This window comes from Grus americana, chromosome 10, assembly GCF_028858705.1.
Source record: "Grus americana isolate bGruAme1 chromosome 10, bGruAme1.mat, whole genome shotgun sequence".
NCBI classification, from domain to species: Eukaryota; Metazoa; Chordata; class Aves; order Gruiformes; family Gruidae; genus Grus; species Grus americana.
This window is the reverse complement of record NC_072861.1, coordinates 316,446-331,604: the sequence shown is the minus strand read 5'-3', so window position 1 is coordinate 331,604 and position 15,159 is coordinate 316,446. Positions and strand designations below refer to the sequence as shown.

The following is a 15,159-nucleotide window of genomic DNA, read 5'->3' as shown; positions in this document are numbered from 1 at the left end:
CTCTATTTATTCAGAACTCGTTAGACCACATCTAGATACTGTTTCCAGTGAGGTAAAAAGATCAGTAAAAGATCAACAAACTGGAGTGAGTTCAATGGAAGGCTACAGGATGGCCAAGGGGATAGAGCAATTTCCCTGTCAAGCGCTGGGCTTTATCAGCTTAGAGAAGAGATGGCTTCGGGGGGACCTCATGGCAGCCTTCCAGTGACTCTCTTTTGTACTGTTATATCTTCTTGGAGGTAGAAAAATCATGAGAATTTTTTTTTTTTAAGTTTTCCTCATCAGTAAGCTTTCTGTGGGGTTTGGTTGTTGTTTTTTTTTAATAATTGAAAAATTAGGAAGATATGCTTTTATGTTTTCTCTTTATAGATCACTGATTGAAAAAAAAAATAGGAAATAAGCAGCAAAAAGGGGGTTTTTTTCACAATTTTTTTCTTCCTACTTTATTCCTGTAACATTTGTGAAGGTAATCAGAAATGATGAAAAATACCCTTGAAAGCCCATCCGTGGTGAACAAGCAGCAAGGTGCTTTGCCTACACAGTTTTCCCAAAGCGTCACTCAGAGGATGTAGTGGAAAGTTAGAGCCTGAGTGAAATATACTGTCCCAGACTGAAATCTTTAATGTATTTTTGTGTGCTTTACAAAACTTTAATTTTTCAAAATAGACTTTGATTTTAAAATCATTTGAGTCGCTACATATGAAATTTTTCCAGAAAGCAGTTTGGGTAGCTGAAAGATCTATAATGTTTCTGGTGAATTTTGGATGCAGTTTTTCCAGAAGGTTTCTTCTCTTACTAACAAGCTCTTCCTTGCAGATGTGTCATCAGTCCGTTGTCACTAGAGTGCCCCACGGAGTGTCTCCACCCACGGGATCACTCCCCAGGGATCCTCAACGATGCTTGAGATCAATGCTTGGCACAGTTCAGTCTTTATTTGTGTCTGTCTATCCTTATGAAAGTCAAGATTGACCTGGAGGTAGTTCAGTCTAAAAGGGTTTCTATCCATTAAGATGTTGTAGTCAACATAAGAGTTTAGTAGTAAGACTCAAGACTACAGAGTAAAGGATGATTAAATTCACCAGGTAACTATTTTTCTGATGCTGTTATTAATTGTGCCTCAACCTGAAAAACTGATGTATCCAGTCTTAGACAAGGACCTGAATACAGATTGGAACCTAGCACTACCTAATGTGTTCACAGCTTGGAGAACAGCTCCGTAAAAATTGGACACATACTCAATATTATGCATATTGGTTCATATATAAGTAACTAAATACCACTGTCATGTGCATCAGCCTTATTAAGGACATGGGAAATGGAGTTTATTCTTACGAGCTACATTGCTCTTAATCGATTTCTAGTAACAGATTATTCTCTCTGTTTTCCATTCTTGAGGTGGAAATTTTATCTTTACTCACCATATTTAACAAGAAATTATAAGATTGCTGGTGAATCTGTGTGCAAGTTTGTACTCCATGACAGAACATTTTGAGAGAGTTCTTACGTGTGCCCTTGTACATGTATGTACAGGACCATGCAAATGAGTATTTACATGTTTATAAAAAAAAAATCATGTATGTGTTAATGAGTGGAATTTTCAATGCAGTAATTGCTGTTGATTATGTATATGAGTTTTTATATTTCTTTCAGTGAAAAGCAGAGCATTGGTGTGGGTGTGTCTCTGAGTTCATGTGTTATATATGTGTAAGCTTATTTATACCTTTTTACTATGGAGTAGTACAAGTGATATCTTTATATATTTATGTACTTTCCTATACATATCTTTGTGTGCACATGTGGAGAGTGGCTGTCTACTGGACTATTTGTAATTCATTCTAGAATTGTCTATTGAAGTTCATGAAATACACATAATTTACAATTCAGGAGGGAGAGAGAGCAGGATGGGAGGGAGAGAGGGAGGGAAGAAGGGAGAAAAGAAGGACAGACTGGTAGTGACTTTGATGCGGTTCCCAAAGGTTTACTGCAGAATCATAATCTTTATAGATAGTGCTTTCACCACTGAAAGTCAACATATTCTGATACTGATTATTTCCTTAGCAGACAAATCCTAGCTCTTTCCAAGAGATGACAAATGTTACAGCAGCACTGGAATTCAGGCTATTGGGCCTCAGTAGCAACCCACACTGCCAGATCCTACTATTCACAGTGTTTTTGGTTATTTATATTCTCACCATCCTAGGAAACATCATTATTATTTCAGTGGTGACACTGGAGCCACGACTTCATTCACCCATGTACAAATTTCTCAAGAACCTCTCTTTCCTAGAAGTCTGCTACACCACCACAATTGTACCCAAGATGCTGGCCAATCTACTGGCAAAGAGGAAGACCATCTCTTTCTCAGGATGCATGGCACAACTTTACTATTTCATTTCCCTGGGAGCCACTGAGTGTTACCTCTTGGCAGTGATGGCATATGACCGATACCTCGCAGTTTGTGAACCCCTGCACTATGGTGTGGCCATGACTGCTGAGTCTTATACCCGTCTGGCTGTGGGCTCCTGGGTCACTGGTGTTTTCACTGGTTTTCTGCCCTGTCTCATGGTCTCCAGATTGCATTTCTGCAGTTACAACCTTATTGATCACTTCTTCTGCGATATCTCTCCACTGTTGAAGCTCTCATGCTCAGACACCACTGTCACAGAAATTGTCATCTTCATCGTCTCTCTCCTGGTCCTTTCCAGCTGCTTTCTGTTGACTCTTGTCTCATACCTACTTATAATTCTCAGTATCCTGAAGATACCTTCTGCTTCTGGAAAAAGAATTACCTTCTCAACCTGCAGCTCACACCTCATGGTAGTGACTATATACTATGGTACAATGATTTCCATGTATGTCCGTCCCACCTACAACCTGTCCTCAGAGCTCAATAAGGCTGTATCTGTGCTTTACACAGTGGTCACCCCCCTTCTGAACCCAGTGATCTACAGCTTGAGAAACAAGGCATTTAAGAAGGCCTTGGAAAAAATAGTACTCAGGCACCATCGTCTTCATTCTTCGTAACTTGGGAACACTTCAGGACTGACTCTTGTCGATATTCAGGCTCTTTGTTGTATTCTGTCTACAAAGCAGGTTACTGTCATGTGCATGAGCAACAGCAACAGTTGTTGCTGCTTTTTTATAAAAAATTATTCAAGGCAGTTGTTACTGTAAACCGAAATGACTCCTGAACCATACAATGTTTCACTTCCCTCTTTTTCTTCTTTTTCCTCTTCCCCTCTCTCTTTACCCACCATTTAATTTACTTTTTATTACTATTATAATTACTGAATTACTGAATTGCACTTTTTTTCTCATTAGTGCACAGAAAAAAATACATATGAACATTCAAAGGCTAATTTATGATTTTAAATTTACAAAAGATTTATGTGTTTCCTTGCTTGTAGATTTTTTTCTTGGTTTGTCAGTTTTTTTGAATTCACTGATTCAGGATAAATGTCATTCTGTTTTTCTTATACTTCATTTGGGCCATGTGAAACCAATCTCTTGACATAAAGTAGAAAAAATTTATTTGCCTTTTTTTGAGGAAAATGTATCTCAGAAACACATTTTTATTGTTACTTTACAATAATTTAACACAATGAGAAGTTAATGTGATATAGGTGAATTTATTAAGTGTACTGTTACTTTCTCTTCACCTTTAGGCAACATTTCAGGTGCTGAGACATCAGTGCATACTCTTACATTACTAGATGTAGCATATTTAGAACATTTGCTGGAGACTGTGAGATATGACAGGGAAGCCTTAGGAGACTTGCGTTCTTCTGCAGCAGCTCCTTTATTCCACTGAACGACCCATGGACCCAAAAATGACATTGGTGGTAGGAACCGCAAAGAGCCAGAACACACAACTACCATGGTGCTGCTAAAGACAGACACCAGAGCAAGCATTGAGTTCTTACTGTTGTCTGCATCTGGAACAATTAAATTGTCTGTACCCATGTCTTCTCACTGGCTCTGGCTGGAGCCCAAGGTACTTAGGAGCCAAGGACAAAGCTGCATTAGAGTCTGAAGACTATTCTGAAGACTACCATCATAAGATATTCAATGCAACAGCAGTAAGAGTGGTATTGCCTGACGTTAGCCACCCAAAGTTACAAGCCTCAAGGTATCTAAATCAGGATTAGTGACACCTAGTTGAGGAGACCAACTGAGGTGTGTAAAGAGAAACCACTAGTGATACCCTTCTGACATATTAGATGCTCCAGAGTAAAGCTTTTTGTTGGTGGAATTGGGCCCTGGATCCACCAGACACCAGCCCCTCCTTTTGGAGTGACAGTTGGAGGCCACTCAGGACACTGTAGGGCATTTGCAATGACAATAAATGTGAGTGTTTAGGCAGCTGATTTTCTTCCCAGGTATAAACTTTGGATGAGGTGAATGGCTTTCTACAAAGCACTGATGATACTGGTTAGTGTTTCAGTTTAGTTCCTGTCTAAGATACCTTAAGGTGATGGAGATGCCCATTGGGGCTGGCAGACACAGAACAGAATAAATGGGGAATCTGCACTTATCTGGAGGTGGCCATAGTAGAAGCTTTGCCAGAAGTCCATAAAGATATGCATTGGTGGGCCATAGGGAGGATTCAGCCTACCTGAGCTCACACCGAGGGCTCACTTGAGGTTTTTGTACACAGGCATCTAGTACAAACTCAGTTGTCCTATGTTATGCTTTTGGTCTCTATCTACCTCTCCATAAGAGGCACAAGGCTCCCATAAATCTGGCACTGTATCTGTCTGTCCCATGTGGATGTCTCAGAAACTCTACTGCATACGGACAAGGTATTAGACACCTTTGCATGCTCAATGATACCTACAGCTTTGGTCAGCTAAACCGCTTCCAGAACTGCATTTCCTGTATTGGAAGATCTTCATTCTACATGCTGTGAATTCGGGCAATGAAGTCACTTTCTGTAGGATCAGGCTTCTTCCTTTCTTTTTCCCACTCCTGTCCCTATCCAATATCGGGGAGGTTTCGATATGATCCCAAGAGCAAGATTAAGACACAAACGAGGTCAGATGTCGTACAACCTTTTAGCTTTATTTTTTATGAACAGGGAGAAAAGAACTGTATAGAAAGAGACAACTGGGAGAGCGGGGGAGAGCAATGAAAGGGGGAGAGAGAGACAGAGAGAGAGATAGGGAGATGGGGAGATAGAGAAATAGAGAAGTAGGGAGATAGAGAGGGGGAGGGTCCAAGTCGGGGACAAGTCTAATTACCACCACTCTGAGTCCAGTGATGTTCCATTAGCTCCCTCTATGGTGTCTAAACGTCGCAGGTTTTGTTGAAAAAGGTCGCGGAAGATGCACGAGGAGGAGAGGAAGAAGGAGAAAAGCCCCGCCACCTTTACCGGAGCATGTGCGCTCCTTTATATGGGGTCCCACGCTCATTCGCAGATCGCAACTGCATACGTGCAGTTCGTGCGGCACGTGCGGTATGTGTTGCCTCCTCAGGAAGCCTTTTCGCGGCCTGGCTCTTGCGCATGCACACGGTGGCACTCATCCGCAGACCGCGATGGGGGGGCGGCAGCGCCCTCCGAGGCAGGACGTCAACGTAGGGAAATGGTGGTGCGACAGCAATGTCGAGACAAACTGCATACAGTATCGGTCTGCTACAACTCCTTATCTCCTTTATTAGATACAAAAAAAGAAGCAACAAGAGTAGTGGAAACTACACCAGGCTTGAGTCTTTGAGGCAGAGAAGGCAGATCTTGACAAAAGTCACTGTGGTGAGAGACACAAGAACTCTTACCATAAGTGATGCTGCCACCTTTTCCTCTGAGGAAGCTTGAAGTGAGCTGAGTCACGGCATGCATCCCACTCCTGCACTACACATGAAATCTGTGCAGGTCGTGTAAGAAAAGTTATCGTCACTGGTTGAGTGACCACTATTCTGTCCCATACTGCCTCCCTCAGAATGGCATAAGCACATGACTAGTCCTTGTCATCTTTCTATTACTCACAGAATATTATCACTCTTTTATAGATATGTTAGGCAACCCAGTGAAAGAAACCTGATTTGCACATGGCTATTCATTGATGATAGGACTAAGTAAGAAAATAAAATGTATTTGTCTAAATTCAGGTTGTGGCAATAGACAAACACATTTGCTTTGTTTCACTGAAAAGTTCATGATAAATGACAGAGAAGTGATGATGTTTAGAAACTTTCAGAACACCATGAGTCTGCATCGTTTTAGTTTAAATGAATCACAGCTCTTGAAGTACAACAGTGTGATTCTAGGCAGATAGTTCACCTATAGCTTCCCCAATTCTATCTGGCCATACCCGGAGTGCTATGCAAACTTGGACCCAGGACCTCCTGCTCCATCGCTAGTCCAGTTTGAAGTTTGCTTGAGAATTGCACACACACACACGCGCGCGCACTCACAGGGTTTGGGGAAGACAAACCCTCTGCTCTCTCCTATAGCAGCTGGCATCAGGTATGCAGCTGTGACACCATGATATTACTCCAGCTGCTGGTGCCGAGACCTCACTCACTCCACTCATCTCTTTTCCCCCAGTACTCTGAACACAAAGTACGTGGAACCTGAATACAGTTGGTCCCAAGAGCTATGGCCCCTCCATTTACTGACTCAGACACCCCACTTGCTTCAGTAGCTGACACCATGGGCCAGGGGCAACCACACCCCCGTTCTGACACCCCATATCCACTCATACCTGGCTACCCAGTAGCTGACACATAGTCCTTACAGCACTCACACACACTGGGGACAGAGAGTGATTACATAGAGACATGGTTAAGAAAGGATTTAATAAGAGGATAAGACAAACTATGGTGATTAGGCACAGGACTTGGTCAGACAAGCATACTGACCAGCAATGGTTTACACATTAAGGGCCACTTTAATTCACCTTTCTGTCTACTTCCTCTTTAGTTTATCCCTGACCCTGATGTGTTCATCCCCTGCACATTCCTTCACCTATTTTCACAGCTCCACCACCCCCTTCCCCTTAAATACCCCAGATCCTGACGTTCCTCTTGTTTCCTCGTTCTTCTCAGTTACAAAGTCCAGGTTGTCCTCTCCAAAGCTTTACCTGGAGCTTTAATGTCCCGTCAATTATTAACTGGACACTTTTGGTCTTTGCCATTGTCTCCTTTACCTGTTGTCTATCAGGTTTCTGTCTCTGTCTGTTCTTTTTGGTTTATCCCTGTGCTGGTTTTGGCAGGGATAGAGTTAATTTTCTTCACAGTAGCTAGTATGGGGCTAGGTTTTGGATTTGTGCAGAAAACACACTGTTGGTAATATAGAGATGTTTTTGTTGCTGCTGAGCAGTGCTTGCACAGAGCCAAAGGCCTTTTCTGCTCCTCACACCGCCCCGCCAGCGGGATGGCTGGATGTGCACAAGTTGGGAGGGGACACAGTCGGGACAGCTGACCCCAATGACCAAAGGGATATTCCATACCATATGATGTCATGCTCAGCATATAAAGCTGGGGAAAGAAGGAAGAAGGGGAAGACGTTCATAGTGATGATGTTTGTCTTCCCAAGTCACTGTTATGCGTGATGGAGCCCTGCTTTCCCAGAGGTGGTTGAACACCTGCCTGGCGAGGGGAAGTGAGGAATGAATTCCTTGTTTTCCTTTGCTTGTGCGCGTGGCTTTTGCTTTGCTTATTAAACTGTCTTTATCTCAGCCCATGAGTTTTCTCACTTTCACTCTTTGGATTCTCTCCCCCACCCCTCTGTGGGGGAGTGAGCGAGCAGTGGCGTGGGGCTGAGCTGCTGGCTGGGGTTAAACCATGAAACTCCTTTTACTTATTAACCCCTTTGGCATTCAAAAGGTCCTTCACTGGATATCCTTAATGAAGCAGATGCTCTCACCTTTCATATACCCTTACTGTAAGTTCCATAACTACAGGGAAACCTCTTCACCATACAGAGCTTGTGAATGGTAATGTTTGTCTCCAGTAGGCAGAGAGCTCTTGGATATTTCCTTTCCTTTTAAGTGCAATGATAAGAATACCTCTCAGGACTTTTCGGTGAAAGAAAAATATAGGGACATATGTCCACTATATAGTGGCAAGTGTTATTTTGCTCCCCTGTTATAGCAGCTGGTAGAGAAGTCATCTCATCTACATATTTATTGTCTAAGAGAGCCTCCACCTTCCTCTTTCACTGGAGACAACTGACTCCAAAACTGAGATTATTCCACCTGACAAGGAGTGCCTAATAAAGGATTAATCACTTTCAGGAGGCAATTTTATAAAAAGGAATCTAGATGGCAGGTTTAGACATTGAGTGGGTCTACATTGCTAAATAACTTAACCCCAAGGTTTCTCTGAGGTTTTTGTACTCTAGTCATTCAAATCACACAAATGCTAGGTCATTCTTGGTTGCCCCCTTAGAAGGAATGAAATAACTATCCTCTGAAATGAAATCTGGCTGTGATTCTACAAATAGCTCACTTAAAGAACTCCTTTTGAGTTAGCAGAGTGGCTGAGACCAGGCCGGATTTTACTCTTTTCACTAAAAACAGTCTTCCACAACAACTTCATTAGTCATTTGCCCTCTAACACCTGCATACCACCCCCTGCCATAGCCTTGGAAATGCCACAAATATCCTCAGCATCAGATTATATATAAAAACATTACTTTGAAGGGCTGCAGTCTACCATTCATTCTACTGTAGGCATTTTGAATGAAAAATGAGTACACGGCAGAAATATGTCTGAGAAACAGAAATATCACACAGGGCCTAAATGACACTTGGACCAAGAGCTATGCAGGCTGGATGCATTAGGAAATTAGCTATCAGCATGGGCAGATATGAGTGACTGTACCCCTGGACTGGAAGCAAGGGATCGCGCCCTGAAGCAGATGCTGTTAGTTGTGTAGGATCTTTTATCCTCTGCATCAGGGCTAATCACTAAGGCACTTCTAAGTCATGACTAGTTTAATTCAGATGCAGAGGTCCAAAACAGGTAAATTGAATTGCCTTTCAAAAGTTACTGTTTCTTTCTGTTGATTATAACAGAAGTCCCGGTGACTGACTTTATTGTAAATATCTAATTTTCTTTCACACTGTGTATGATACACCATGATCTGAGATTTTATTGCTTCTTTAAGTTGTTATTGAGGAAGATACATCTTTCTGAGCTTGACTCATCTGTGAGGGTGAGGTTGTCCTGGTTTTTGGTTGGGATAGAGTTAATTCACAAGAAGCTGGGAGGCGACACAGCCAGGACAGGTGACCCAAACTAGCCAAAGGGATATTTGATACCATGATGTCATGCTCCAGATATAAGAGAGGAACTGGCTGGGGAGGAGGGATCATGAGCTGGGCATCAGGCTTCTGGGCAGTGAGCAAATTGTGTTGTGTATCACCCATTTCGTATATTCTGTTATAAGTATTGTTGTTATTTTCCTCTTTGGTGTCCTAGTAAACTGTCTTTTATCCCAACCCACAAGTTTTACCTTTTTTTTCTGATTATCGTCCCCATCCCACCAGCGTGGGGGGCGGGGGTGAGCGAGTGGCCGCGTGGTGCTTAGCTGCCAGCTGGGGCTGAACCACGACAGAGGTGAAATGCAGGACAGGTATACTTATCCTTCTCCACGGACTCTAAGAGGGATCTGAAGTGTTCAGTTGAGACTACACTTCTGGCTCGTAACTGATCTTAGGCAAAATGTATCTTCTCCTAGGTGGTATATAAAGGTAATTTATATATTATACATTTGTTTATAGGATAGTCCAGGTTGAAAGGCACCTCAGAAGGTCTCTAGTCCAATATCACACTAGAAGTACCTGATCTCCGCCTAGGAGAACAGACCAGATTGCTCAGAGCTTTATCCAGTCTAGTCTTGGGAACCTCCCAGGGTAGAGACAACCACTCTGAGCAACCCCTGCTTGACTGTCCTCATCATGAAAAAGTTTTTCCTTTGCTTCAACTTATGCCTGTTGTGCCTTGCCCATTATGAAGAACCTGGCCCCATGATCTTAATAACCTCTTTGTAGATGTTAGAGACTGCTGCTAGGTCCCTCCAACTCCTTTTCTTCTCCAGGCTGTACAAGGCCAACTCGCTCAACTTTTCCACTAAGGACAAGAGTTCCAGCCCCAGGACCATCTTTGTGGCCTTCTGCTGAACTCACTCCACTTCACTGATGTCTTGTCCTGGGGAGTCCAAAACTGGACGCAGCATTCTAGTTATGATCTAATGAACGGTGAGTAGAAGGGGAATTTTTTTTCCCTTAATCTATGGGTTATGTTCTGTTAACACAGCTCAGGATGCTGTTGACCTTCTTTGTTGCCAGGGTAAAATGCTGCCTCATGTTCAGCTTGATGACTACCAGAAACTTCAAGGCCTTTCATCTGAGATGTTCTGCAGCCACTCAGTCCCCAACCTATATCACTGCAAGGGCGTTCTTCCTTCTGAAGTGCATGACTTCCCATTTGTCCTTGTTGAATTCATAAGGTTCCTGTTGACCCATTGTTCCATCTTGTCTAGATCTTAGTGACTGACAGTGCTCCTGTTGCAGTTTAACCCTGGCAGGCAGCTAAGCCCCACACAGATGCTTGGTCACTTCCTCCTGTGTGATGGGGGAGAGAATTGGAAGGGTAAAAGTGCAAAAACTCATGGATTGAGATAAAGGCATTTTAGTAGGTAAGGCAAAAGCTGTGCATGCAAGCAAAGCAAAATAAGGAAATTATTCACTACTACCCATCGGCAGGCAGATGTTTAGCCATTTCCAGGGGAGCAGGGTTCCATCACGCATAACGGTTACTTGGGAAGACAAATGGCTCAACTCTGAATGTCCCCCCTTCCGTCTTCGTCTGCCAGCTTTTATTACTGAGCATAAGGTCAAATGGTATGGAATATCCCTTTGGTCAGCTGAGGTCAGCTGTCCTGGCTGTGGCCCCTCCCAACTCCTTGTGCACCTGCAGCGTACTCACCATGAAGGGACAAAGTGAGAAACAGAACAAGGCTTTGATGCTGTGTAAGCACTGTTCAGCAATAGCTAAAACATCCCTGTGTTATCAAGAGTTTTGATCACAAGTCCAAAACATGGTACTAGCTACTATGAAGAGAATGAACTCTATCCCAGCAAAACCAGTAAATCTGTTCTCAAATATATTGGTGGTCCCTCCAGTATGATGTCATCTGCAACCTTGAGAAAAGTGAACTCTGCCACCTCCTCTCGTTCATTCATAAAGGTGTTAAACAGGACAGGTCCCAAGATGCATCCCTGAGGTGTTCCACTTGTTCCCAAGATGCATCCCTGAGGTGTTCCACTTGTCACCAGCCTCCAGGCACAATATCACCCATTAACAACTACCCTCTGACCCCAATTTTCCAAGTAGGTTTTTTTGACATATCGTCTTATCCACCTAGTCAGATCATAATGTCCTAATGTAGATAAATAACCATGGTCTTGTCTCCCACAGCCAGACTAGTCTAACACAGAAAAATCCAGGAATGTGTCTGTTAGATTCTCACCCTTTCAGTACACCAGCAATGACTATCAATGTAATTTTCTCACAAATGTTATAAGACTACCTATGTTCAGTTGATTCCATGACACCATGGTATCCTGCCTGTGAAAGACTAATTTACTATCAAATAATTAATGTTTGGTGACATAAGCAGTAAGGTAATTAACAAAGCCTACTAAAAAAGAGCTAATCCAACATAAACCTTGTAAAAAAATAATTTTTTTTTTAACTTTTATTTAATGAATTTTTTTTCATGAAGTGATTTTTTTCAAAATCCATCTGCATGTTGGAAATAATTTCCATGCTTCTGTAACTATTTTTATTTGTTGAAAGAAAATGTTTTTGTGTACATGATGAGTGCCTGTATTGCTAATATTTTAGCTAGCTAAATAATCAGTGCACATCTGCCAAATTTTCCTTTCATAAAATAATACATTCATCTGTTTGCTTATCTACCTGTCAATTTTTTTTCCAACCATATTTGTCCTACCTAATATCTGTTTTTTTAATTTTTGTACAAATACTAACAAAGACTGCTGTCATTAATTCCCACCTCTAATCATCTTTCTCCTCACCTTATTGTCTCCACATCTATCTGCCTGTGTACCTTATGATCATTTACCAATCTCTATCAGCACGACCAGTGTCGGTTGGGTTGGTACATTCTACAGTCATGTGAAAATGTTTGAAAAATTATCTTCAAAACATTATGAAATCCTTCCTATTTTCTAAATTATTTCCTACATGCTATAACTTTTACGTGCTACAAGCAGCTACAAAGATCAATCATCCTGATTGCATGTGCAGTTAATTTCACAAGAAAAGCACCGAAGGGCATTGAAGCTGACAAAGGATTTTGTAGTTTTACTTCTGCTGTGGGAAGGGCTGGTGAGAAGGAAGAATTTACAGGAGGCAACTCAATCTGCGGTGACTAAGGAAAAAAATAGCCATAAACTGTCCAATAGATGCTGGACCACAAGGACCAAAAGATGACATTTATGAGTTAGTTGAAGCAAATTAATCAGTCTTAAAAATGAGAAGCAAAAGAAGCCTTGTTACAGCGTGTTCTCACTGAAATTGCCAAGCCTAGCAAAACCTTTTCCACAAGACAATTTCTCCTGTTAGCCACCTGATAACTGCATGGGGAGTTACAGGTACAGTGAACTCATTACAGTTCCTCACTCTAATGAGCCCATGTGAGAAAATTACGCGGGAGTAAAGTTTCCCGGAGTTTTAATGGGGCCTGCTGAGGCTATTAGAGATGGAGCTGCTGCAGAGGTCTAAGTGGCCCTCCTGGGGGGCTGGTCAGAGCAGAAGAATCAGAGCTTGGTTACAGGAAAAAACAGGAGGGAATAAGTGCTTTCTCCAAGCAGTCCCTTTGACGTGTCCTGTCCAAGAAAGGGGTCGGGTGCTGATCCCAGCAGGTCCATTTCAGGCCTCGCCTGCCTGAGGCTTCTTTCTGGTCAGCGTGGAGCATGCAGAGGAGACACCCAGGCTCCCGGGAGGCTGCAGCGGCCGCAGAGCAAAGGTGCCTGAGCAAAGGTGTATGGGTCTGTGCCACGCATCGCTGCTACCCCAGCATGGGGCTGCCCTCCTCCCCTGTGCGCCCCAGGATCAAGCACCGCTGCTCGGTCCTGAAACACAGCCCTCACCACCTCACTTTTCCTCATACACCTCTGGCCAAGCCTGCAGACCGCCGGCAGTCCAGCCACATAGAGATGGTGCCCAGCTTCTCCACACAGAGTCCCTCCTGCCCGAAACCCGATCCTCACCCCACCAGACCCCACTGCTTCAGTGGTGCCTCATGGACTGCCCCTGCAACCTCCGAACTTCCACTCTCAGCAGATCATTCCCCAAGATTTCCACATATGGATGGGTGCTCTTCAGCCATGAAGAGCATCTTCTCCATCGGTGGTGGCAGCTTGCAGGTCCCAGCTGTTGCAGGCCCACCCTCCAGCTCTGTTCAGTGGGTGCCCAAGTTCCCTCTCTCAGTGTCATATCCTCTTCCCCATCCCAAAGCCTTGAGCAATTTTCTGCTGAAGTTCTGCACCCTAAACCTCACCATATCAGCAATCTGTCTCCAGCTTACACAGTGTCCCTCAGTGTTCTGAATGGGATGTTCAATTTCTTTCTGAAAGTGACACCGTCTAAGGAACTACAATTTAAACCTACAATGTCAGTAAGTTCTAATAAGATCTATCCCATTTCACACTGGGCGTATCATAGGCTTTTGTAAGTCTGGAATGAGATCATGAGTTACTGTCTTTTATGGGGGGCTATTTTGACAGTTAAATGTGCACGACTGCAATGTAGGTGCTCAAATATTGGTTCCACCAAAACCAAGTCCAAAGACAGGTGTGCTTGCAGCATGACTCAGGCAAGGTCTGAGCGTCCAGGTCTGAGCTTAAAAAGAGCTCAGGGACAAAAGGGCAGAGGGCACATGGATGGGAGTCCTAGGTGAGGCTGATCAGGACACTCACAGCCTCTTAGTGCATTCAGGTCCCTGACACTGTGTTTTGATGTTCAATTCGATGTAGTTTAAATCCAGTACTTTTGGCAGTACTGGAATAATTAATCTATGCCCAGGTTTTCAGGTTTTATCTGTTAGGGATAACTCTAGCAGACTGTAGAACCCAAGGGGTTCCTCCCCTCCCAGCCCACTAGCTATGAGGATGTTGCTCTTCTCTGTTCCCAAGACCAGAGGCAAGGCCGAGTGCCAGCTCCAATCAACACACACGCACCTGCACACAAGCACACATGCACACACACAGAGTACATACAAGTAGATCGACAGTGGGAGAACGTTGTCGTTATAGGCACCCACATAAAGACAAACCACATTCCATATTGCATGAGCACAAACGGCCTGATCCTGGTGATCTTTATTCTGGCTGTAGCTGGGAATCTCATCATTCCTGCATTGGTGATATTTCTAAGTATTTCCCAGGGAATTTGTCCTCACAATTTTCACCATCCTGCCAAGAACACTGAACACCTTGATGACGGGGACAGAATTGTTGCACTGGGTGTCTGTATCACACACTATTACTTTTTTATTTGGCATGCTCTCACCTGGCTGGTAGCAGCAGCACCCATATGATTGCTGTCTAGCAGTGTGCCTCCGTGTTATGCAGTGTGCCTCCGTGTTATGCAGTGCTTATGAAGGGCAGAACTTTTATCTATCTAGCAGGAGGATACAGGGTAAATGGCTTTTACTGCAACTTTCCTTAATTTGTGGAATGCCGAGAACCTTCCTTTTACACTTCTTGCTCCTTTCACTCAGCACTGCCGTCTGCCTTTCACTGACGACTGTGCCACGTTCCAACTACGCACACCAATGCTGCTGGAGCAGTTTCTTCCCTTGTACTTCTTTTGCCACTGTTGTTGTGCTATTGTCCGTATGGCCTTGCACCTATGAGCTCCAAGATGTTACGTCTATTATTTCAAGTTTCTCATGGGAAACAATGTGAATTGCCATTGATGTGTGAATCTTTCATTTTTTTGCCCTCCTCCTTTTTCATCACTTTCACCCCATCATGGCCATACTTCCACACAGGGGTCCATAGCTGTTGTGTATATGTTCTTACACCCAGAAATCTGAAGTATTCAAGTATTCTGTTTTCTACGCCATCTTGTCTTCTCATCAGTCCCTTCATTTACACTTTGACAAAAAAGCAAAGGAGACCA

The 15,159-nt window shown here is 43.3% G+C and overlaps 1 protein-coding gene across 1 annotated transcript; it reads left to right on the top strand.

Annotated features, from left to right (window-relative positions):
* Nucleotides 1–2,085: 2,085 nt before the first annotated feature.
* LOC129210833 (olfactory receptor 11L1-like) lies at nt 2,086–3,024 on the top strand. Its single transcript, XM_054837132.1, has one exon. It carries the CDS (start codon nt 2,086–2,088, stop codon nt 3,022–3,024), a length of 939 nt encoding a protein of 312 aa, XP_054693107.1.
* The last annotated feature ends 12,135 nt before the right edge of the window (nt 3,025–15,159 follow it).